A 26,194-nucleotide genomic window follows, 5' to 3' on the forward strand; every position below is an offset into this window, starting at 1 on the left:
CTTTTTCTACATCTATTGAGATAATTGGATGTTTTTTTATTTTTCAATTTGCTAACATGGTATATCACACTGATTGGTTTGCAGAAATTGAAAAATCCTCATATCCCTAGGATGAATCCCACTTGATCCCAGTATAAGGCCCTTTTAACGTATTATTTGATTTGGTTTGCTAATTTTTTTAATTTTACTATTCATAAGACTGAAGAGAAAGAGCAAATATTGGCTACAAACAATGAACAAAAGACAAATGCAAACAGCAGCTAACATTTCCGAATTTCTAGACTTAAGTTCTAAAAGGATGTCAACACTCAGGACACTATGACATGGAATCATGATGTCAATCACCTCAAAACAGAAATCTAGCTCATGAGAAACTGCTTTGCTTTAATAACAGAAAGGCATTTTTCATGATGGGCAGAGCTCTCCCCAAAGAGAAGCAACACTTGCAATTTATGGAGCCAACAAAAAAGATATTTTAAAAGTGTCCCACTCCTTAATCAGCTATACTCCAATACAAAATATAAAACAAATGTTTTTAAGTCTCCCCTTTTAATAGGTTCTCTACTCATAAGTTTTGCTTTTCATGAATACTTTAACATTTTAGAATGTTGTTGTTGTTCAGTCACTAAGTGGTGTCTGACCCTTTCCAACCCTATGGACTGCAGCATGCCAGGCTTCCCTGTCCATCACCAACTCCCGGAGCTTGCTCAAACTCATGTCCAATGAGTTGGTAATGCCATCCAACCATCTCATCCTCTTCTCCTTCCCCTCCTGCTTTCAATCTTTCCCAGCATCAGGGTCTTTCTCAATGAGTTAGCTCTTTGCATCAGGTGGCCAAAGTATTGGAACTTCAGCCTCAGTATCAATCCCTCTCATAACTATTTAGAATTGATTTCCTTTAGGATTGACTTGTTTGATCTCCTTGCAGTCCAAGGAACTCTTAAGAGTCTTCTCTAACACCACAGTTCAAAAACATCAGTTCTTTGGCACTCAGCCTTCTTTATGATCCAACTCTCACATCCATACATGACTACTGGAAAAACCAGTAGTCATTTTAGAATGTAGGAGCGGGTTAAAATTAATGTTGCATTTTTGCTATTTTTATCTCATTTGTTTAAAATAGTATGCTATTCATTTTCACATAAACTAGTCTCCTAGTCCTAGCTTTGGAAAATCTGTTTATTTTCTTCACCCATAAAAGCCCAGATACAGAACTTTAAGCTTTCAATGTTGGGCGTACTTGCTTTTGAAAAGGAAATCTTGCTATGCCACAACCTGTGATCAGCTATCATAAATAATTCACCCACAGAATCTGGGTTGTATGAATGTGATGCTTCTAAATCCTCTTACATAATAGTTTTAGAGGATCCAAAGAGCCTGCAATGCAGGAGACCCGAGTTCAATCCCTGGGTTGGGAAGACATCCTAGAGAAGGACATGGCAACCCACTCCAGTATTCTTGCCTGGAGAATTCCATGGACAGAGGAGCCTGGAAGGCTACAGTCCATGGGGTCGCAAAAAGTTGGACATGATTGAGTGACTTTCATTTTCACCTTGTTTCATAGAGTTGAAAGCTGTCACTGTCATCAGTATTCTTTGTATATCAATAGGGTGCATGGCAGTAAGCTTTCACTCTGTTTTCACTAAAAACATCTGCAGATTAATTATTGATGTTCTTTATGAAGCAGACTACACTTATGTTCATTCTTTTCCATTGGTTACAATAAATTTTTCTTGCTGAGTAAATAAAGACGACCAGCAGCTTCTCAATATGCAAAAGACTGTCAATTCCCAGTTGACCCTTGCTAAAATATCATGGGAAGGAAAAAACAACTCACTGCTAAATAAATAAATTCTTAAGGGAAGCTGTCAATCATGCCTTTTTGCAATCTATCCTGAACAATTTGCTTCAGGCTCATTTAAAAGGCTACATATGGGCTTCCCTGGTGGCTCAGTGGTAAAGAATCCTCCTGCCAATACAAGAGACACAGGTTCCATCCCTAGTCTGGGAGGATCTCACATACTGCAGAGCAACTAAGCCTGTGTGCCACAAGTACTGAACTTGTGCTCTAGAGCTCCTGTGCCACAACTAATGAAGCCCACGTGCCCTAGAGCCCATGCTTCCCAGCAAGACAAACCCACACTCCCTGCAACTGGAGATTAGCTCTACTCTCTGCAACTAGAGAAAAGCCCAGGTGCAGCAGCAAAGACCGAGTGCAGCCAAATAAAAAAAAGTAAAGGCTACACAAAATTACCCAGCCAGCATTTTACCTTTTGCCTGGCCAACTCGTTACTCACTGCTCATCAGATACAGCAGTTTAGGACAGATTCCATGGGAAGCACACAGCGCTTAATGGGAAGAAGTCCTCAGAAACAGGGACAGGTAGGGATCACAGAAGAGACAGGGAGGATTCTCATTGTGCCAGCTGATTTTGAGGAGTTTTCTTACCTACTTACCCTAACGAAAAGGCTGACTAAAAGCATCAAATGTATCATCAAGAGTGTTCTGTATAAAGTTGGGCTGGCTGGTAGGATTTTGCAAACCTGCTTAGCCATTAGACTCTTGGTAAGACTTTGCCTGAGATGAATTGTCAGAGACCTGACTGCCATCTGGGGGTGGCGGGGCACAGTGGTCAGGGAAGACAAGGACTAGGGAAGCCCAAAGTGAGCACAAACTTGTCTAATTACTAACCTGCACTCAGGAAGCCTCTTGACCTGCTCTTGCAGGACCAGACACAGTATTCTTTCCCTACATCCGTTCTACTCCCTCTCTAGGGAACCCTGCCAAACAGGCTCCAGGACTTCTCATGTAAATGCCATCTTTACCCCTTCACCTCCTGAGGAAGGAAGAGTCCAGATACTTATCTCCTAAAACAAGATGGTCATTAAATCTGGGTGCTACTCCCCAATTGGAGAAGACTCTTGAGAATCCCTTGGACTGCAAGGAGATCCAACCAGTCCATCCTAAAGGAGATCAGTCCTGGGTGTTCTTTGGAAGGAATGATGCTAAAGCTGAAACTCCAGTACTTTGGCCACCTCATGTGAAGAGTTGACTCATTGGAAAAGACTCTGATGCTGGGAGGGATTGGGGGCAGGAGGAGAAGAGGATGACAGAGGATGAGATGGCTGGATGGCATCACCAACTCGATGGACGTGAGTTTGAGTGAACTCCAGGAGTTGGTGATGGACAGGGAGGCCTGGCGTGCTGCGATTCATGGGGTCACAAAGAGTCGGACATGACTGAGCCACTGAACTACAGTTCAATTCAACAGATACTCATTTAATTCCATATGTGCAAGAAAGCTGAAAACCTCGGTAGTTTCTTCTTTTTGATTCTGCCTAACTAAAAGCTCTGCTGCATTTATGTATCAACGACGGCCATCAGCTTCAAAGGAAGAGTTCTGTCCAGCCAAAAGGCCAAAATCTCCATGGGGGGCAATTTCCAGGTCCACGGCACAAAATGCTGCACATCTGAAATTTTAAACAACTGGCTAGACAGTATTCCTTCCTTCCATCTACTTTCTCAATCACTGGAAAAGCTCAGACCACTGGAACATAGATATCTTTCAAATTTTGAGAGTCTTCCGCAAAAGTCATTCTTCACATACACTGTAAAAGAGATTTTCCTCTTCATTTCTCCAGTACTCTCCCTGGGCCAGGGAGTCCCTCACAGAGGGATTGCACTTAGCCAGCAGAACCTGGATGCGAATGGTTTCATAAACCCTGAGAACTTCTTTCATCATGTGGATCCCTGCTGGATCTAAAAGCTGTATTGCACTGCAGTCAGTCACAATGGTGTGGAACTCTAAGGAATGGGAAAGTCGCACTGAAACTTCATCCTGGATTCCACTGAGAGCGGCTATTTCCCTTTTGATCTTTTTCTTTGCTACCTTCTTCTGAGCTGCCTATGAAATGATTGGATGGCATCACCGGTTCAATGGACATGAGTTTCAGCAAGCTCTGGGATTTGGTGATGGACATGGAGGCCTGGCGGGCTGCAGTCCATGGGGTCGCAAAGAGTCGGACGCAACTGAGCGACTGAACTTAACTGAAGTTACTAAGACTGGATTGGGGGGGGGGGTGGGTAGTTTATAAAGAAGATTTAAAATATTCTCTGTTCATGTAATAGAGAGCGGATTCAAAGTGGACAACCTTGATGGCTGACTTAGCCTGACAGGTCTTGTAGGCAGACATGGATTCAAAGATTTCAGGCTCTTTTGTTGGGCCAAGCAATGAAGTCTTTGACTTCTGAGTGTAGAGGATGAGCGAAAACAAGAAAAACCAACTCCAATAAGCAGGCCTATTTCAGTACTTGGTTCAGAGGACAGCACAGTACCAAATAATATAACTGTATCTATTCGGTTAATCCTCCACATCGTCCATGGAATTCTCTAGGCCAGGATACTAGAGTGGGTAGCCGTTCCCTTCTCCAGGGGATCTTCCAAACCCAGGGATTGAACAGGAGTCTCCTGCATCACAGGCGGATCCTTTACCAGCTGAGCTTCCAGGAAAGCACCACATCTTGGGCAGATTCTTAAATTTACTTAGGGCTCTCCAGGGATTTGGCTTTCAAGGTGGCACTAGTGATAAAGAATGCACCTGCCAATGCAGGAGACTTAAGAGATGCAGGGTGTAATCCTGAGTCAGGAAGATCCCCTGGAGGAGGGCATGGCAACCCACTCCGGTATTGTTGCCTGGAGAAGTCCCATGGACAGAGGAGCCTGGTGGGCTACAGTCCATGGGGTCACAAAGAGTCGGATATGACTGAGCTTCTAACACTTTCACTTTCACTAATGAATAATCCCCACCATTACTCCAATGGAGTCTGAGTCCAGGGAGATACTTGGCCTGAGATGTAACAGCTGTGAAGGAGGCACAGGTGACAAATCCACTCAGCAAGGCATCTGAGAGAGAGACTGAAACAAAGCCCACTTGATAGAGCGCATTGCTGCCTGAAAAACTCCAACCTTAAAGGTGACCATACTGTCAACTATAATGTCATAGCTACTTGTGTTACATATCTTGCCTGATGTCTGGCTTAATAGTGTGCTCCCACCTGAAACCATTCCCAAAGAAGGAGCAACATGGGCAGTGTCACTGCCAGCTCTGTACAATTCTCAGTCAACTACAGCTGACTGGTCATAAGGCACAACACTCCAAAGATGCCCACAGAGATGTGATGGAGGTCCCCAGTAGGAAGTAAACTGAGCCAACAAAAAAAGATGTGTGTAGACCATCAGTATTTTCCTGGCCAGCCAAGAGAGAATAAGCAGTGGGCTGGGGCACCAACAAGATGCCCCCAATCAAGCCAGACATCACATCTCCTAAAATGTTTTCCTCCAGATTACATTTTGGGGGCAACTGCAAAACAGGAAGGAAACCAAAAATGATATTTTGGGGTTTGGTTGGATTGCACTGGAAATTGTAGGTTTTTGTGGCAAATTGCCTGAAGTTGGTATCTGGTTTCTCTTAAGGCTCCAAGTGGACCCTAGGATAAGGTCTGCGTTTATCATTGGTCTCAAATTGCTGAAAGTTGTTACGTGATTCCTCTTCGTGCTCCAGGGGGGATCCTACATGAGACCTGTATTGGTTATTTCCTTTAACTGAGTCCTCAGATGAAAGGTTATCTTGCTTTTTATTTTTCAAAGACATTTCTGGAGATAGATGTTCCAGCCTCGCTCAGCAAGAAATCAGATTGGTGAATTCACACAGGAGCTCTTTATTTCTCAATGCAACTGGTGCAGGACTCTCTTCTCACTTTCTACCTTCAGGCCAAGCTAGTTTGAGTGCATTCCTTCTACTTTGGAATAGCTCTCTGTGATTTCTGAGTCAAGAGACTTTTCCAAACTGCTTGATTCTGGGCCACCCACACACAACCTGCCTTCAAGGAGTGTCTTCCACCATGGCGGGACTGAGGGGATAAGGTGGTGTGGGCAGAGGCAGCCCACCTCCAGGCCAGCGTCCCTTTAACCCATCGACCCCTTGCCCACCCATTGCCTGGTCCCTGGAAGAGGAGGGCCCAGCCAGGCAGGGCAGGGGAGTGGCATGCAGGCACCATCTAGGAGGTGCAGAAGGTGACTCTAGAGTGAAAGCCCAGCATGGTTTGTTGATATTTTGTTGAGGACATTTGCATATATGTTCATCAGCGATATTGGCCTATACTTTTCTTTTTGTGTGTTATCTTTTCTGATTTTGATATCAGAGTGATGCTGGCCTCATACAATGAGTTCAGAAGTATTTCTTCCTCAGCAATTTTTAAAAATCATTTGAGGAGGATAGCTGTTAACATTTTCTTTTCTTTTTTAACATTTTCCTAAATGTTTGGTAGAATTCACTTGTGAAGCCATCTGGTCCTGGACTTTGTTTCTTGGTCTGAATAACACATTCAGTTTCATAATTAGTTATTGTGAAAGTGAAAGTTGCTCGGATGTGTCCACGTCTTTGTGAACCCATGGACTGTACAGTCCAAGGAATTCTCCAGGCCAGAATACTGTAGTGGGTAGCCATTTCCTTCTCCAGGGGATCTTCTCGACCCTGGTCTCCTGCATTGCGGGTAGATTCTTTACCAGTATCCCCACCTGTCAAGTGGGAGACCTGGTTAGATTTTCCAATAGGGAGACTATAGAACTGGTTATTGGTCTATTCATATATTTGATTTTTTTCCTGGTTCACTGTTGGGAGATTGTACCTTTCTAAGAATTTGTCCACTTCTTCCATGTTGTTCATTTTATTGGCAAGATTGTTTTAGCTATCCAGGGTCATTTGTGTTCCCATACAAATAGTAAAATTTTGTGCTCTAATTCTGTGAGAAATGCCATTGGTTATTTGATAGAAATTGCACTGAGTCTGTAGATTACTTTGGATAGTATAGAACACTATCATGACAGACATTTTCACAATATTGATTCTTCCAATCCATGAACATATATATATATACAGTTGCCTCCTGCCTCCCTGGGCGGCTCTCCAAGATCAGCAAATGGGTCTCCCTTAGGCTTCTGTCATATCACTGCTTCTGCACTGGGTCTCAGAGCATGAGAGATTTTGTCCATGCCCTTTGAGAATGGGGTCTCTGCTTTCCATGCCTTCTCGCTCTCCCATGCGTAAGTCCCGTGGCCTTCAAAGTTGCATGTTTTGGGGCTACTCAGGTGGCTCCAGAGAAGGCAATGGCAACCCACTCCAGTACACTTGCCTGGAAAATCCCATGGACAGAGGGGTGGCTGCAGTCCATGGGGTCGCTAGGAGTCGGACACGACTGAGCGACTTCACTTTCACTTTTCACTTTCATGCATTGGAGAAGGAAATGGCAACCCACTCCAGTGTTCTTGCCTGGAGAATCCCAGGGATGGGGGAGCCTGGTGGGCTGCCGTCTATGGGGTCGCACAGAGTCGGACATGACTGAAGCGACTTAGCAGCAGCAGCAGCAGGTGGCTCAGTCATAAAGAATCTGCCTGCAATGCAGAACATGTGCATTCGATCCCTGGGTCAGGAAGATGCCCCGGAGAAGGGAATAGCTACCCACTCAAGGATTCTTGCCTGGAGAATCCCATGGACAGAGGACCCTGAGGGGCTACAGTCTATGGGGTCACAAAGAGCCAGCCACAACTTAGCAATGACACAACAAAGTCAGATATTTGGGGGGCTCACCTTTTTAGTGCAGGACACCCCCCCTCCAGGGAGCCTGAAGTGGAGCCCAATCCCTTGATCCTTGCGGAAAACCTCTGTTGTTGTGATTATCTTCCCATTTGCAAGTCACCTACCTAGGGATGCGGATCTTGACCTTACTCCCTCCTGTCTGTCTTGTTGTGGTTCCTTCTTTTTACCTTTAGCCGTGGAAAATCTTCTACTAGTTCTTAGATGACAGTTATTTTCTGCTGCTGCTGCTGCATCACTTTAGTCGTGTCCAACTCTGTGCGACCCCACAGACGGCAGCCCATGAGGCTTCCCCATCCCTGGGTTTCTCCAGGCAAGAACACTGCAGTGGGTTGCCATTTCCTTCTCCAATGCCTGAAAGTGAAAAGTGAAAGTGAAGTCGCTCAGTCGTGTCCGACTCTAGCGACCCCATGGACTGCAGCCTACCAGGCTCCTCCGTCCATGGGATTTTTTAGGCAAAAGTACTGGAGTGGGGTGCCATTGATGCTTATAATTCTAGTGTGCCCATAGGAGGAGTTACGCTCAGAGTCTTCCTACCCTGCCATCTTGGCCACACTCTGAGCGTCAGCACTCTGGTTTTGACCCAGTAGTTTTTTCTCGACTTTCACAGCATGACCCATCTTGTTTCCCTCCCTTCTGTAATCTCTGCATGGCCTAGTATGGTAGTGACTAGGCAGGTGTGGCCATTCAAATGTAACTTTCAATTAGACAATTTGGAATAAAATTTAAAATTCAGTTCTTCAATTACACTTCTTACATTTCATGAGCTCAATAACCCATGTGGCTCAGGGCAACCATACGGAACCACATAAAACAGTTTCATCTTTGCAAAGAGTTCTAACTCTCCTAGATGATCACGGGGGCAGCAGGTCTTTTGGGTGAGTTTGGATGGCTCCTCCCTCACTTCCTGTCTCCTCCTGCCTCCTCCTTTTAATAGCTTTGCATCACCTCCTGGTTCAGCCTTGTCTTCAAAGTAAGAGAAGGAGCAGGCCCCAGATTTTCTAGGTAAGGGAAGAGGTGTGTTTGTGGGGGTGAGAGGGAAGGAGGGAAATGTGTGATTTGATGGACAGGGACTCCTCCCCTGGATCTGTATCTTAAACCTCCTTGCAAACTTGCTCTCAGAATATATTTCTCATTGGGTTTCTGTTTGCTGTTTTTGATGATTTTAGGCTGCAATCTGTTTTGAAGGCTGAGCCCTACAAATTGATGCCTCTTTCCATGGTGATGGCTCAGAGGATACTTGTACAAACAAATGATTCCTCTCACCATTCATAGAATTTATAAGAAAACTTGAAGTTTTCAGGATTAGCATTGATCAAGCAGACAGAATTCATTCTGTGGGAAGCTGGTGTTGAGAAGAGCTCGAGGAGATGTAAGAGGCACAGCTCAGCACTTCCCCTGTTGCAAAACCAGCACGCGGAGCAGGACCAGTGAGTCTGTTACCCAGTTAACTCTCTGCTCAGAGCTGCCCCTTTGGACCTGCCTCCTCAGGGACAGTCTCTTCCTGGGCCTCACCCCTAGTTGGGGAAGAGAAGCTTTTAGAAGACAGGAGGAGGGAGATGCCAACCCATGTTACTGTCTACCATTCAGGAGAAGCAGGGGACCCACTGATGCTTGTTCCTTAAACAGTAGGAGGAGAATTCAGCCATCCAGTGTCAGTGTGTAGACAAGGTCAGTCCTCTGGTTTAATATCTGAACTAGGATAAACAGACCAGCATTAAAGAATGCTGAAGCAGAGTCCACAGACTGGACAGCAGACTTTAAGAAATAACCCAAACCTTGTGTGTTCCTATTTCTGGTATCTTACTCCTTCTCCTAACGCCCACAACCAATATCAACTTTATGAACAAAGCTTATTCTTTAAAATTTGGTGATTTCAGTTCCCAGTTTAACAGAAGCTGTTTCCTACTCTTATTCCTAATCGACTTTCAAAAGAAAGTGTTTCAAATTTGTATTTGGATGCATTCCTACCAGATGACTCTATCTTTAGCAAATAGCATTTTCAGCCTGTTCTAGTTAAAATCTGCCCTGCTAAGAATTCTTCAAATGGCTTTCTCCATTGCCCAACCTTAGTAGGTAGTGATAAAAGAAAGCATCTAAAATGTAATGTAATGTTTCAAGAGCAATGTGGTTTTAACAAGGAGTTTTTTCACAGCCAGATGCAAGCGAGATATAAAGCTCAATCACAGAGGAGGCAAGAAACAGTGGGGTATTTTTTAATCAAGTAATTCATTAAACAAATAGTTTTTGAGATCCATGCTTTATCCCAATACTGTGCTTTTTTCCTCGGGAATAAGGGGGTATGCAAGACACAGACAGTTCACCATCACAAAGCTAGCAGTCTACAAGGAGACAGTAAAAAAAAGTCAAACCACTTCCTATCATAGTATGTATTCTACAGAAACTCTGGGGTGTAGTTAGAACAAACTTCAGACCAAACCTGTCTTGTTGGTTGATGATGTGGGTGGAGAGGCCCCTCTGGAAAAATAACAAAACACTGAGGCTTCAGGGCTGAGCAGAAACCAGTTGGCCATTGGGTGGGGGTGGGAGTACTCCAGGGAGGGGGAGGTGCTCCTCAAAGATCTAGGAGCTGGGGGGAGCTTAGGGGATATAGGGGACACTGAGGAGGCCAGTATGATTAAAGCTTTTTGAGAGAGAGAGAGAGAGAAATTGATCGTGCAAGGCCTTTGGGATCATTCCAAGGGCTTTCAACTATTTGAAAAATAAAAAACAAAAGCAATCCATTAGAAAATCTAAACGAGAAAAAAACCAAATATCAAAAAGGCATCTGACAATGTATAGAGAGAGTAACATGGAAATATACATTACCATATATAAAATAGGTAGCCAGTGGGAATTTGCTGTATGACTCAGGGACTTCAAACCGGGGATCAGTAACAACCTAGAGGGGCAGGATGTGGAGGGATGTGGGAGGGATGTTCAAGTGGGAGCGAACATGGTAAACCTATGACTGATTCATGTTGATGTTTGGTAGAAACCAACACAATGCTGTAAAGCAATTATCCTTTGATTATAAATTTTATAAAGGCATCTGACTATTGAGTAGAGGAGGGATTGAAGATACAGTATTATTTGGGAGCCTACTACATTGCAATCAAATGATAGGGTTGGATTCACATGGAGATGGGGAGAAATGGATACTTTTTCATTTGGGGAACAAAAATCTATAGTATTTGGTGATGGACTGTGAGTAAGTGAGGAAAGAAGTATTTTAGAGATGACCCCAAGATTCTGCATGAGCCATTTTGTGATGCCACTTACTAAAATTTGAACCAGGCTAGGGATGGAAGTCAGGGTTTCATTTTGTCCAAATCGGTTGGAGATGCCCACAAAATTGCCAAATGGAGAATTTGTCTGGGATAGAAAAGGTTGTAACACTGGGAAGGGTCCAGGCTGCAGACTACATATAAATGGCACTCAGAGCAATAATTGAATAGAGGCGGGAAGGGCACTCAGAACCAGTGCCAAGAAGCACCTGAAGCACTAACATCTGTGTAAAGAAAAATGACTTCTGAAAATGACACTGAAAGCAGAATTAAGAAGTGTTGAGAAATAGAGGAGAGATCGAGTAGCAAGTTTATGAAGAAAGTATTGTTTACAGGAGGTCAATGTTTCTGGTTTGTTCTGTGTTTCCCTGACATAACATAGTTCTGTCTCTCTATTCCCAGGAATCCAAACCACAATGGCAGCCCAGTACCTCAGAGAACCCAGGACCAGCCACGGTGAGAGGCTACTTGGGGAGGGCAGCCAGGCTTGGTGGGGAGGGCTGGGACTCTCCTGCCCTGTCATCCAGCCAACCTGTACAAGAGTGAAACATCTTCAACCACATTTCTCATTTTCCCCTCATTTGCTCTGCTCTCTCATTCTCTACACCTTCTATGCATCCTCCTTGTGATGTAGCTTAACAGCGAGCAGGAAAGTTCCAATGCCCTGACTGTTCCCAGGCTTGATGAGGTTTCTTACTTGCTACTTCCTGCCATGTGGGCACATGGATCAGGGGCTGTGGCCTCCCAGGTGGTTTCTCTGCCCCTCTCTTCAGCCCGAGAGGACTGGGAAGGAGGAACATGGGGGTGATCAATGCCTCTTTCAGGCCCCAAATTTCCCTGCTCCCAGTGGCCTCACTCTAAGCAACAAACTCAACAGACTGATCACTCCATTTCTCATATAACCCTCCCTCTACCCATTTATCCTAGGAATAGATTCTATCATTTGAGCTTATGCTGGTTCAGCAAATCACCCTGCAATTTAGGAACCTGAAACAGCAACCATTTAGTTGGCTTTTAATTTTGGGGGTCACTTGGGCTGTGCTTGGGTCTGGACCAACCTGGCTAATCTCAGCCAGACTGACTCATGTGGGGTGCTCGGCTGGTGGTTCAAGATGCAACACAATAATCTTGGATAGCCTCACAGATATGTCTGGTGGTCAGCAAGCTCTGGGTCGGCCAGGCAGACAGGGATAACAGGGCCTTGTGCCCTCACCAAGTAGGCTAGTCCAGGGCAGGTGTAGGGTTCCAAAAATCAGAAAGAGAAGGCAAAGCACAATGTGTCAGCACTTTTGGATTCTCTGCTTAACCATGTTTTCATGATCCTATGATCCAAAGCAAGTCACAAGGCCTAGTCAGACTGAAGGGTTGGAGAAACAGACTCAGCATCCTGATGAGAGGAGCTGAGAATCCTCTCATCCACTCAAGAGGCATGAGTGCAGAGATGGACTCCTTCGTGGCTATGGCTGCCAACTTCAGAGGTTGCCATCCATTCATTATCAGCATTGGCCAATGGTTGTAGTGTTGGCACTGGCCTTGGTGCCTTTTCACTGCCAGGCCATGAATTTCCTACACCCTCTCTCTAAGGCCAACCAATGCCCTGGGATCTCCTTAGGTTGGAGTTTCTATTGTGAGGCTAAGTATTAAGAATACTCTGAATTCTTTTTTTTTTTTAAGTTTTATTTTATTTTTAAACTTTACAAATTATATTAGTTTTGCCAAAATTCTTATGTACATTTTTTCTTAGATAAATCTTAGCCATCCCCTATCTAGTGTTTGCAGCATTGGGAAATTTACTTCTTTTATCCTGGGATTCTGGTTCTGAAATGGGGAAAAGTCTGCCTTAGGGATTCAGGGAGCAGCAAACACTTCTTCAGAAAGTGTGTGGGAGATGGAGATTAACTACAGATTTTGTGGACATCACAGGAGGGGTTTCTGCAAATTTCTGGTTCTGTTTGATTGATATTTTTTAAAGATTAGCCCATCTCACAGAATAGACTGAAAGGGACAATGTGGAAGTGGAGACACCTGTTAGGAGACTGCTGAGGCAGGGGTGGTGATGGAATCTGGACTGGAATGATGATCTTCAAAGCAGAGACAGGTGAACAGGTGAACAGGAGCCAAGAGAACATGCTGATGGGTTGGGTCTGGAATGTAGGGGAAAGAGGGGAGTCAAGGGTGACTCCTAGGTTTCTAGTCTGAGGGCCTGGGTGAATGGTGATGCCTCTGAAAATAACCTGGAGTTGGTAACAGTGTCTATGATGTTGTATGTGGGATAATGTAGGCATTGTCTCAAAGCAGAAATGGGTAAATATAACATAGGATTCCTCATGCAGGAATCAGACCCTTAAGTTCAAGGGCCGCCTGGCAAGGTCTGCCTTCTCGGAAAAACAGGCTTTCACATGTGACTGTCAATTGCCTTCCCTCTGGTCCTGGGTCTATGCCTGACAAATCCAGGGGACTTTGACTTTATAGACACATTGCAGAGATATGCAGAGACTTGCTAAATACAAACACAGAAAGAGCTGGTAGATGATTTGGTGTTTAAATTCAGATTTCAATTGCTGTGCTCTACTGCTCTGATATTAACTTTCAACTTTCCTAGGAAGTCAAATATGCATAATCAATTTTGTGTTATCTCCTATCTTATGAAGAACAGCTACTGGTAGCAACTCAGAGTCCTCTTCTTAATCACATTGTTTCCTCCTCTATGAGCTGTTTGTTTCCATAAGGTCAGAGTAAGAAGCTGAAAGGGATCCTGAAAAATATCTGTTACTGCTGTTCAGTTGCTAAGTCATGCCCATGGACTGCAGCTTGCCAGGTTGCTCCTTCCTCCACTCTCTCCTGGAGTTTGCTCAAATTCATGTCCATTGATTTGGTGATGCTGTCTAGCCATTTTATCCTCTGCCACCCGCTTCTCCTTTTGCCTTCAAACTTTCCCGGCATCAGAATCTTTTCCAGCGAGTCTGCTCTTTGCATCAGGTGGCCAAAGTTTTGGAACTTCAGCTTCAGCATCAGTCCTTCCAATGGATATTCAGGGTTGAATATTTATTCAGTGGGCGGGAGCCTTGCAGGGGAGACATTTGAAGTTCATTCTAACACTGGGTCTTCTGTTTCCTAATGTTCCAGGGCTTGCAAACTCTGGAGATTCCCAGCTGAGACTTGTCTTAGTGGGTAAGACTGGGGCAGGAAAAAGCGCAACAGGAAACAGCATCCTCAGAGAGAAAGTGTTTCCGTCTAGCTTTTCGGCTGTATCCATCACCAAGCACTGCAAGAAAGGAAGCACCACCTGGAAGGGGAGAGAAGTTGTCATCGTGGACACACCTGGCCTCTTTGACACGGAGGTCCCAGACTCTGAGACTCTCAAGGAGATTACCCGCTGCATGGTGCTGACTTCCCCGGGGCCTCACGCTCTGCTCCTGGTCATCCCAGTGGGCCGTTACACGCTGGAAGACCAGAAAGCCACAGAGAAGATCCTGACAATGTTTGGAGAGAGAGCTAGGGAACACATGATTCTCTTATTCACCCGGAAAGATGACTTAGAAGGCATGGATTTCCATGATTACTTAAAGCAAGCTCCTACAGCCATCCAAGAGCTGATTCGCAAGTTCAGAGATCGCTACTGTGTTTTCAACAACAAGGCCACAGGAGCTGAGCAGGAAAACCAGAGGGAGCAGCTGCTGGCCCTGGTCCAGGATGTGGTGGACAAGTGCAATGGTCGATACTACACGAATAGCCTGTATCAGAAGACCGAGGAGGAGATTCAGAAACAAATCCAAGTGTTACAAGAATATTACAGAAGAGAGCTCGAGAGAGCGAAAGCTCAGATAAAACAGGAGTTCAAAGAGGAAATCAGAAAGCTGAAGGATGAACTAGAACAGCAAAAGCAGAAGGTGGAAATGGAAAGGCAATTGGCAGAAACGGAGGCTCACTGGGTTTCAAAGCAGCAAACAGCCAGAGATGATGTTTTGAATCAGAATACGATACTTGAAATCATCCTTAATGTGTTCCGGGCTATTTACTCTCTGTTTAAGGATTAAACCTCATGAAAACCTGTCATATTTCCTGCATATTTTGGGGTGGTCTGCCCCATGTAACTCAGAGCATTGTCCTTTTTCTCTGAGACTCTCAGGGCTAAGGAGAGTAAATTCACTATTGATAATTGGTATATGTTTGATTGATTTAACAGGAAAGGGATAAATTCTCAACTTGTGAAACTCCAAAGCAGAAAGTATTGATGCTCCCTAATTTGTGAATTCTTTCTCAGAGACACCAAAACAGGGAATGCAGGAGACCAAAGAAGATGACCCCGATCTTTCTTTCTTTATCCCTAGAAAAGATTTGTCCTCTAGATTCTTTCTAGATTGGTGGGTGATCTTCCCCTACAGCTTTTTCTCACTTATTTTGTCTTTAGATGGCGCTGATCATCTTACCCTTATAGTTTATTAGAAAGATCAATTCTTTCCATTAGTTAAACTTACAGAAGGAGATACTGATGGAAATCCTTCTAGATGAATGAAAATTTGTTCACTTATAATTTTACTGAAGGCCTCAAATTGTTCCTTATCAACTAACCATTATGAACAAAGAGTTCTCCAGCATATAGATTTTTCAGAACTCAACTACTTGAAATGCCAAAAGTCCCAAAAGATATTCAACAGATAAGAGAATAATGCTTGGTGTATTCAGATATATCTGTAGGAAATCTTTGACCAACAGCAACCAGTTTGCAGAGTAACCAGTTCTCTCCTTTTCCTGTGAAACTAACAGCTGCCCCATGCAGATGAATTGTTTGCTTACTGTTATTTTAATAAAACTTTTCTGTTCTCCCATATTTGTGCAAATTGGATTTTTTTTTTTCTTGAAAAGCACCACTACTCTTTCTAAGAACACAGGGATGAATTTCAGTTTTTTTTTTTAAAGTTCAAGATGATTTTGGTGTAGACTTGGTCCACCCTCCAGACATCTCCCCTCACCGTTTTCCCCTGGAAGGTTTGAGCCACATTCTCAACCCCTCTGTCAGTCAAAGTCTACATTCTCCTTGGATTCATCCATTATGTTGGTAGAAATTATGTGTAACCGAGGTTTCTGAGACCTTTGTGGCTTTCCTGCTGCAAAAATTCTTTAAAATCTATGGATAAATCTGTCCCTTTTCTCCTCTTCCACTGGGTCCTCTTCACCTAGTAATGTGTAGGCTTTCCCTAAGCACATTTCCATGTTCTTCCAACATGGTCTGGAGGTCACATGTGACCTATGCCAACTCCCCTTGCTTGGTCATCTTAAAATCATCTTCTCCATGCCCTAACCCATTCTGTCTGAAAGAGGACATATGCCTTGCCCTGACTTCCCCCAAACACACAGGACTGTACCCTTAACACAGCTGCTATCTATCTATAGCTGACTCACTTTGCTGTACAGTAGAAACTAACATACTATTGGAAAGAAACTATTGCTGTTGTTGTTCAGTCACTAAAGTGAAGTTAAGTCGCTCAGTCATGTCCGACTCTTTGTGACCCCATGGACTGTAGCCTACCATGCTCATCTGTCCATGGGATTTTCCAGGCAAGAGTACTGGAGTAGGTTGCCATTTCCTTCTCCAGAGGATGTTCTTGACCCAGGGATTGAACCCAGGTCTCCCCCATTGTAGGCAGACACTTTACCATCTGAGCCACCAGGGAACTTAGCAAAGGCTCAAGGATATGAGAAGCACCTGGCAAAGAAGCACAGGACTCCAGCAGAGGCAATCACTCTGAGTGGACATATTCCGTTTCACTCTGCAGAATGTGGGAGGACTTGGTCTCTATGGTTTTCATCATCGGCATCTCAATCAAAGTTGTTAGGTGTGACACTGAGGAAACCAGAAGGGAAAGAGACACGTGTACCCCAATGTTCATCGCAGCACTGTTTATAATAGCCAGGACATGGAAGCAACCTAGATGCCCATCAGCAGATGAATGGATAAGAAAGCTGTGGTACATATACACAATGGAGTATTACTCAGCCATTAAAAAGAATACATTTGAATCAGTTCTAATGAGATGGATAAAACTGGAACCTATTATACAGAGTGAAGTAAGCCAGAAAGAAAAACACCAATACAGTATACTAACACATATATATGGAATTTAGAAAGATGGTAACAATAACCCTGTGTACGAGACAGCAAAAGAGACACTGATGTATAGATCAGTCTTATAGACTCTGTGGGAGAGGGAGAGGGTGGGGAGATTTGGGAGAATAGCATTGAAACATGTATAATATGTATGAAACAAGTCACCAGTCCAGGTTCGATGCACGGTACTGGATGCTTGGGGCTGGTGCACTGGGACGACCCAGAGGGAAGGTAGGGGAGGGAGGAGGGAGGTGGGTTCAGGATGGGGAACGCGGGTATACCTGTGGCGGATTCATTTCGATATTTGGCAAAACTAATACAATATTGTAAAGTTTAAAAATAAAATAAAATTTAGAAAAAAAAGAAAAAAAAAAAGATAAAGATTAAAATTCCAGACTTACAAAACATAGGCGATCCATATTAAAGAGAGAGAGCATTGTAAACAATCACTTTTACCGTATGGTTCACAAGAAGGAAGAGGGTACTTATCTCCGTATAGAAAATCTAATGAAGGAAATGCCTGGATTCCTCAGCCCCGAGGAGACGCTTGAGTATTTAGGAATTAATAAGGAACAGAGAATTTCTGACAGATCCAAAACAGCACACAGGAAGCCTCCTGTTAAATGCTTCCTGAAAACTAATTACCTTATTTTCCTGACAGTTTCAAAGCATTTGTGGGGACAGGGGTAGAGGAGGAAACTCTTATTTCACTAAATAAAAGGCAAAACTGTAAGAAGAAAAAAAAAAAAAAGTTGTTAGGTGCGAATTTAACATGCTATTGTATTACAACTTTATTGTATTACAATAAATACAATATTGTATTATTAGTAATGTAATATAATGTAAATTATAAGAAATTGTTAATTAATAAGATAATATTGTATTTATCATATTAAAACTTGTATTGTATTATAACACAAGCAAATATTTAACCAAAGAACCACATATACCCCTCAAAGAAAATTAAATTCAGGCTTAAGATGAAAAAAAAAAAAAAAACAAGCTAGCTGCAGTGGTAATTTTCAGTATAAATACATTTCAATTATTCTTGCATCCCAGGTTAATGCTGTAGATGAGACAAAGAAAATTGTTCTGCTATTTATTTCCCATCTTATTACTTTAATAATTTCATCAAAATAACGTGAACATGGGTACATGAATACTTGTTCTGTTATAAGAATGTGCAGTTTAAATGTCCCTGAGACACATCCAAGAATCGATTGAAATCTATTCAATGTAATTATTCGCCATACTTTGGCACTCACTTTCTTTGAGATTGGAATGAAAACTGACCTTTCCCAATCCTGTGGCGATTGCTGAGTTTTCCAGATTTGCTGGCACACTGAGTGCAGCACGTTAACAGTATCATTTTTCAGAATTTTAAAGAATTCGGCTAGAATTCTCTCACCTCCACCAGCTTTACTAATTAACAAAGACTTGGCTCACTTCCCTGATACTTAAGGAATGTGACTTTAAAAAAAAAAATATGCATGATATCATATCAGATCAGTCCCTCTGTCGTGTCCGACTCTTTGCGACCTCATGAATCGCAGCACGCCAGGCCTCCCTGTCCATCACCAACTCCCAGAGTTCACTGAGACTCACGTCCATCGAGTCGGTGATGCCATCTCATCCTCTGTCATCCTCTTCTCCTCTTGCCCCCAATCCCTCCCAGCATCAGAGTCTTTTCCAATGAGTCAACTCTTCGCATGAGGTGGCCAAAGTACTGGAGTTTCAGCTTTAGCATCATTCCTTCCAAAGAAATCCCAGGGCTGATCTCCTTCAGAATGGACTGGCTGGATCTCCTTGCAGTCCAAGGGACTCTCAAGAGTCTTCTCCAACACCACAGTTCAAAAGCATCAATTCTTCGGCACTCAGCCTTCTTCACAGTCCAACTCTCACATCCATACATGACCACAGGAAAAACCATAGCCTTGACTAGACGAAACTTTGTTGGCAAAGTAATGTCTCTGCTTTTGAATATGCTATCTAGGTTGGTCACAACTTTCCTTCCAAGGAGTAAGCATCTTTTAATTTCATGGCTGCAGTCACCATCTGTAGTGATTTTGGAGCCCAGAAAAATAAAGTCTGACACTGTTTCCCCATCTATTTCCCATGAAGTGATGTGACCAGATGCCATGATCTTCATTTTCTGAATGTTGAGCTTTAAGCCAACTTTTTCACTCTCCACTTTCACTTTCATCAAGAAGCTGTTGAGTTCCTCTTCACTTTCTGCCATAAGGGTGGTATCATCTGCATATCTGAGGTTATTGATATTTCTCCCAGCAATCTTGATTCCAGCTTGTGTTTCTTCCAGTCCAGCATTTCTCATGATGTACTCTGCGTATAAGTTCAATAAACAGGGTGACAATATACAGCCTTGACATACTCCTTTTCCTATTGGAACCAGTCTGTTGTTCCATGTCCAGTTCTAACTGTTGCTTCCTGACCTGCATACAAATTTCTCAAGAGGCAGATCAGGTGGTCTGGTATTCTCATCTCTTTCAGAATTTTCCACAGTTTATTGTGATCCACACAGTCAAAGGCTTTGGCATAGTCAATAAAGCAGAAATAGATGTTTTTCTGGAACTTTCTTGCTTTTTCTATGATCCAGCAGATGTTGGCAGTTTGATCTCTGGTTCCTCTGCCTTTTCTAAAACCAGCTTGAACATCAGGAAGTTCACGGTTCACATATTGCTGTAGCCTGACTTGGAGAATTTTGAGCATTACTTTACTAGCGTGTGAGATGAGTGCAATTGTGCAGTAGTTTGAGCATTCTTTGGAATTGCCTTTCTTTGGGATTGGAATGAAAACTGCCCTTTTCCAGTCCTGTGGCCACTGCTGAGTTTTCCAAATTTGCTGGCATATTGAGTGCAGCACTTTCACAGCATCATCTTTCAGGATTTGGAATAGTTCAACTGGAATTCCATCACCTCCACTAGCTTTGTTCGTAGTGATGCTTTCTAAGGCCCACTTGACTTCACATTCCAGGATGTCTGGCTCTAGGTCAGTGATCACACTATTGTGATTATCTGGGTTGTGAAGATCTTTTTTGTACAATTCTTCTGTGTATGCTTGCCATCTCTTCTTAATATCTTCTGCTTCTGTTAGGTCCATACTATTTCTGTCCTTTATCGAGCCCATCTTTACATGAAATATTCCCTTGGTATCTCTGATTTTCTTGAAGAGATCCCTAGTCTTTCCCATTCTGTTGTTTTCCTCTATTTCTTTGCATTGATTGCTGAGGAAGGCTTTCTTATCTCTTCCTGCTATTCTTTGGAACTCTGCATTCAGATGCTTATATCTTTCCTTTTCTCCTTTGCTTTTTGCTTCTCTTCTTTTCACAGCTAATTGTAAGGCCTCCCCAGACAGCCATTTTGCTTTTTTGCATTTCTTTTCCATGGGAATGGTCTTGATCCCTGTCTCCTGTACAATGTCACAAACTTCATTCCGTAGTTCATCAGGCACTCTATCTATCAGGTCTAGGCCCTTAAATCTATTTCTCACTTCCACTGTATAATCATAAGGGATTTGATTTAGGTCATACCTGAATGGTCTAGTGGTTTTCCATACTTTCTTCAATTTAAGTCTGAATTTGGCAATAAGGAGTTCATGATCTGAGCCACAGTCAGCTCCTGGTCTTGTTTTTGCTGACTGTATAGAGCTTCTCCATCTTTGGCTGCAAAGAATATAATCAATCTGATTTCTGTGTTGACCATCTGGTGATGTCCATGTATAGAGTCTTCTCTTGTGTTGTTGGAAGAGGGTGTTTGTTATGACCAGTGCATTTTCTTGGCAAAACTCGATTAGTCTTTGCCCTGCTTCATTCCATATTCCAAGGTCAAATTTGCCTGTTACTCCAGGTGTTTCTTGACTTCCTACTTTTGCATTCCAGTCCCCTATAATGAAAAGGACATCTTTTTTGGGTGTTAGTTCTAAAAGGTCTTGAAGGTCTTCATAGAACCATTCAACTTCAGCTTATTCAGCATTACTGGTTAGGCCATAGACTTGGAATACTGTGATATTGAATGGTTTGCCTTGGAAACGAACAGAGATTATTCTGTCGTGTTTGAGATTGCATCCAAGTACTGCATTTGGGACTCTTTTGTTATACATATATATTATAAATACATAATAATATTTACAATTTTCCATGCTAGGTTTACAAAAAGCAGAGGAATCAGATATCAAATTGCCAACATCCGTTGGATCACAGAGAAAGCAAGAGAATTCAGGAAAAACATCTAATTGTGCTTCGTTGTCTATGGTAAAGCCTTTGACTGTGTGGATCACAACAAACTGTGATCTTCAAGAGATGGGAATACCAGACATCCTCACCTGTCTCCTGAGAAATCTGTTTGCAGGTCAAAAAGCAGCAGTTAGAACCTTGCATGTAATAACAGACTGGCTCAAAACTGGGAAACGAGTATGACAAGGCTGTATATTGTCACCCTGTTTACTTAACTTATATGCAGAGAACATCATGAGAAGTTCTGGGCTGGATGAAGCACAAGCTGGAATCAAGACTGCCAAGAAAATATCAATCACCTCAGATATGCAGATGATGCCACCCTTATGCCAGAAATCAAAGAGGAACTAAAGAACCTCTTGATGAGGTTAAAAGAGGAGAGTGAAAAAGCTGGCTTGAAACTCAACATTCAAAAAACAAAGATCATGGCATCTGGTTCCATCACTTCATCACAAGCAGAAAGGGAAAAAGTAGAAACAGTGACAGATTTTTTTTCCTTGGGCTCCAAAATTACTGTGGATGATGACTGCAGCCATGAAATTAGAAGATGCTTGCTCCATGGAAGGAAAAGTATGACAAATCTAGACAGTGTATTAAACAGCAAAGATATCACTTTGCCAACAAAGGTCTATATAGAGAAACCTATGAGTTTTCCAGTAGTCATGTATGGATGTGACAGTTGGACTATAAAGAAGGCTGATCACCGAAGAATTGATGCTTTTGAGCTGTGGTGTTGGAGAAGACTCTTGAGAGACCCTTGGACTACAGAGATCACGTCAGTCAAACCTAAAGGAAAACAGCCTGAATATTCTTTGGAAGGGGCTGATGCTGAAGCTGAAGGTCCAATACTTTGGCTACCTGTTGCGAAGAACTGACTCATTAGAAAAGACCCTGATGCTGGGAAAGATTGAAGGTGGGAGGAGAAGGGAACAACAAAGGATGAGATGGTTGCATGGCATCACTAACTCAATGGACATGAGTTTGAGCAAGCTCCAGGAGAAGGTGAAGGACAGGGAAGCCTGGCATGTTGCAGTCCATGGGGTGGCAAAGTGTCAGACATGACTGAACAACTATACACACACACAGACACACACACGCACATATACACATATGTGCTTAGTAGCTCAGTCATGTCCAACTCTTTGGGACCCCATGGACTGTAGCCCACCACGCTCCTCTGTCCATGAGGATTATCCAGGCAAGAACACTGATGTGGGTGACCATACCCCTCTCCAATATACACAAATACACATATATCTGTATCTATATATATATAGATATGTATATGTATATTATTAATGCTGCAGAAGAGTCTCCCTATCTGGTGTCTGGCTTTTTTTTTTTTTTCACCAATTTAGGCTTTTTTTTTTTTTTTTACCAATTTACTGATGCTGTGTAGTAAGTCATTTCCAGACAATAAAAAAGGCATTCAGCCTGGTCAGTTCAGTTCAGTTGCTCACTTGTGTCCAACTCTTTGCTATCACATGGACTGCAGCATATCAGGCTTCCCTGTCCATCACCAACCTCTGAACTTTGCTCAAACTCATGTCCATCAAGTCAGTGATGCCATCCAACCATCTCATCCTCTGTTGTCATCTTCTCCTCCTGCCTTCAATCTTTCCCTGCAACAGGGTCTTTTCCAATGAGTCAGTTCTTCACATCAGGTAGCCAAAGCACTGGAGTTTCAGCTTCAGCTTCAGGCCTTCCAATGAATATTCAGGACTGATTTCCTATAGGATGGACTGGTTGGATCTCCTTGCAGTCAAGGAGACTCTCGATAGTCTTCTCCAACACCGTAGTTCAAAAACATCAATTCTTCAGCACTCAGCTTTCTTTACAGTCCAAATCTCACATCCATATATGACTACTGGAAAAACCAAAGCTTTCACTAGATGAACCTTTGTCGGCAAAGTAATGTCTCTGCTTTCTAATATGCTGTCCAGGGTGGTCATAGCTTTTCTTCCAAGGAGCAAGCATCTTTTAATTTCATGGCTGCAGTCACCATCTGCAGTGATTTTGGAGCCCCAAAATAAAGTCTGTCACTGTTTCCATTGTTTCCCCATCTATTTGCCATGAAGTGATAGGACTGGATACCATGATCTTAGTTATCTGAATGTTAAGTTTTAGGCCAACTTTTTCACTCTCCTCTTTCACTTTCATCAAGAGGCTCTTTAGTTCTTCTTCACTTTCTGCCATAAGGGTGGTGTCATCTGCTATCTGAGGTTGTTGATATTTCTCCCAGCAATCTTGACTCCAGCTGTGCTTCATACAGCCCAGGATTTCTCATGATGTACATTGTATAGAAGTTAAATAAGCAGGGTAATAAGATACAGCCTTGAGGTACTCCTTTTCCTATTTGGAACCAGTCTGTTGTTCCATGTCCAGTTCTAACTGTTGCTTCCTGACCGGCATACAGGTTTCTAAAGAGGCAGGTCAGGTGGTCTGGTATTGCGATTTCTTGAAGTATTTCCCACAGTTTGTTGTGATCCACACAATCCAAGGCTTTGGTGTAGTCAATAGGATAGAAGTACATGTTTTTCTGGAACCCTCTTGCTTTTTTGATGGTCCGATGGATGTTGGCAATTTGATGTCTTCTTCCTCTGCCTTTTCTAAAACCAGCTTGAACATCTGGAAGTTCACAGTTCACATACCTTTGAAGCCTTGCTTGGAGGATTTTGAGCATTACTTTACTAGCGTGTGAGATGAGTGCAATTATGCAGTAGTTTGAACATTCTTTGGCATTGCCTCTCTTTGGGATTGGGATGAAAATTGACCTTTTCCAGTCCTGTGGCCAATGCTGAGTTTTCCAAATTTGCTGGCATATTGAGTGCAGCACTTTCAAAGCATCATCTTTTAGGATTTGAAATAGCTCAACTGGAATCCCATCACTTCCAAAGCAAAAACACCCAACTGTGGATGTGACTGGTGATGGAAGTAAAGTCCAATGCTGTAAAGAGCAATATTGCATAGGAACCTGGAATGTTAAGTCCATGAATCAAGGCAAATTAGAAGTGGTCAAACAGGAGATGGCAAGAGTGAACATTGACATTTTAGAAATCGGTAAACTAAAATGGACTAGAATTGATGAATTTAACTCATGGGACCATTATATCTACTACCGTGGGCAAGAATTCCTTAGAAGAAATGGAATAGCCATCATTGCCGGGAGAAAGCGTGAGGACCTCTGCCCATGGCAAAGGTCATGAGGAAGGAGGCTCAACATACGCAAAGGCGGGATCGAGCCTCAGGAGTCCCCCTGGAAATTCTCGAGCATCTACCCCCATAACCAGAGTCTGCCTACTTTACTACTGTGTGCTCTCACCTACACCTCTGACTTTACGGGGGGGTGTCCCCCACCACCTCTTTTGGAGAAGGAGTTAACTTAGAGCTCTAGTTAATAATAATTCCGGGGTGTGACAGGAGTGTTTTAACCTACAAACTCCTCTGAAGGTTCTCTAGCCTGCCTGACAGGGTTATCCAGCCACATGTGATTGCTCACAGCCTCCCAACCATGAGAGGCATGAGATGCTTTAAACCTTCTAAAACCAGGTTCTTTAGAGAAGTTAGAAAACTCTTAGTATAAGTATAGTGGGCTGATTAGAAATTGTACTGGTGAAGGGTTTTTCATTTGTTGAGCCAAAGTTTACTGCTAAGTCTCCACATCCCCTGCCCTTATACACATTAATGAATATATAGAAGAAATAAGTATTAACCTTTGATATTAATCACTTTAGACCTTAGGCTAAGCAAATTCTTTCCTTAATTAAAACCCACTACACCCTCACCCTATAGGAATGTAACTTTATCTGGTACCTTCGGAAGGTGGCGTCTGTTTTAAGAATAATCACCCCTGGAGAAATAAGTGTTCTGGTTGACTGACCGCTGTCACAAGGAGAGGGTCATAAATTGTCAGCAGGCTCCCTGGCCAGAAGATGATGTAACACCCCTAAGACCTCTGTATACATTTGTATGAAGCACCTGACTTTAATAAAAGTCAGGACTGCTGACCCCGCATGACTTTTGTATAACATCTCAGTGTATAAAAACAGACCCTGGAAAAATAAAAAATGGGATCAGTTCCTCGAAAGGCTGGTCTCCTCATGTCATTCTTTCTCTCAATCTCTGGCTGGGTTTCCATCTGGAGCATGGAGGCCCACCAAGCTTACTAATTTTGCCTGGGCTTCTAAGATCTGACCAGGGAGGCCTTAGTGTCTCCTCTCCTTTGGGAGAATGGGAGGATGCCTGCAGCCTACGTAGGTGATGTAAATTCCTTGCCTTGGAATTTTACTAGCTTTCCATGTAAACCAAGTTATTCAGCCTCTTTTCTCCACTGAATTTTGCTGCTGACCTATCCTTATTCTATTACTCTTTATATCTCTAATTAATATTTAATTAAAGCTATCGTATCCTGATCACCGAAGCCGTCTCCCCTTCAAATTTCCCTGGAGCCACCAGGGCTGGACCCCGGCACATCATAGTCAAAAAAAGAGTCCAAAACGCAGTACTTGGATGCAGTCTCAAAAATGACAGCATGATCTCTGTTTGTTTCCTTAGCAAACCATTCAATATCACAGTAATCCAAGTCTATGCCCCAACCAGTAATGCTGAAGAAGCTGAAGTTGAATGGTTCTATGAAGACCTACAAGACCTTCTAGAATTAACACCCAAAAAAGGTGTCTTTTTCATTATAGGGGACTAGAATGCAAAAGCAGGAAGTCAAAAGATACCTGGAGTAACAGGCAAATTTGGCATTGGAGTACAGAATGAAGCAGGTCAAAGCCTAACAGAGTTTTTCCAAGAGTACACACTGGTCATAGCAAACACCCTCTTCCAACAACACAAGAGAAGATTCTACACATGGACATCACCAAATGGTCAATACTGAAATCGGATTTAT

The 26,194-nt window shown here is 43.0% G+C and overlaps 1 protein-coding gene and 2 pseudogenes across 2 annotated transcripts; 1 reads left to right on the forward strand and 2 right to left on the reverse strand.

The window, feature by feature from the left end:
- Positions 1-3,539: 3,539 nt before the first annotated feature.
- On the reverse strand, positions 3,540-4,375 carry LOC132345193 (sulfate transporter-like; annotated as a pseudogene).
- A 138-nt stretch (positions 4,376-4,513) lies between these two features.
- Positions 4,514-5,651, reverse strand: LOC789225 (sulfate transporter-like; annotated as a pseudogene).
- A 2,959-nt stretch (positions 5,652-8,610) lies between these two features.
- LOC768255 (GTPase, IMAP family member 4) lies at positions 8,611-15,770 on the forward strand. Of its 2 annotated transcripts, none has more exons than XM_024991244.2 (3): positions 8,611-9,323; positions 11,342-11,395; positions 14,066-15,770. In XM_024991244.2, the coding sequence occupies exons 2-3, from the start codon at positions 11,356-11,358 to the stop codon at positions 14,974-14,976; spliced, it is 951 nt and encodes a 316-aa protein (XP_024847012.1). In that variant the 5' UTR covers positions 8,611-9,323; positions 11,342-11,355; the 3' UTR covers positions 14,977-15,770. The 2 variants fall into 2 exon arrangements, with proteins under 2 accessions (XP_024847012.1, NP_001414832.1); NM_001427903.1 differs by having other exon boundaries at positions 8,611-8,657.
- Positions 15,771-26,194: the final 10,424 nt, after the last annotated feature.

This window comes from Bos taurus, chromosome 4 (genome assembly GCF_002263795.3).
Source record: "Bos taurus isolate L1 Dominette 01449 registration number 42190680 breed Hereford chromosome 4, ARS-UCD2.0, whole genome shotgun sequence".
Lineage (NCBI taxonomy): Eukaryota > Metazoa > Chordata > Mammalia > Artiodactyla > Bovidae > Bos > Bos taurus.

What these genes read in the sequence shown, in the direction of transcription:
- LOC768255 (XM_024991244.2), top strand. Translation starts at nt 11,356, where the DNA reads ATGGCAGCCCAGTACCTCAGAGAACCCAGGACCAGCCACG. An exon ending in AGAACCCAGGACCAGCCACG is followed by an intron (nt 11,396 to 14,065) that starts GTGAGAGGCTAC and finishes CTAATGTTCCAG; the next exon opens with GGCTTGCAAACTCTGGAGAT.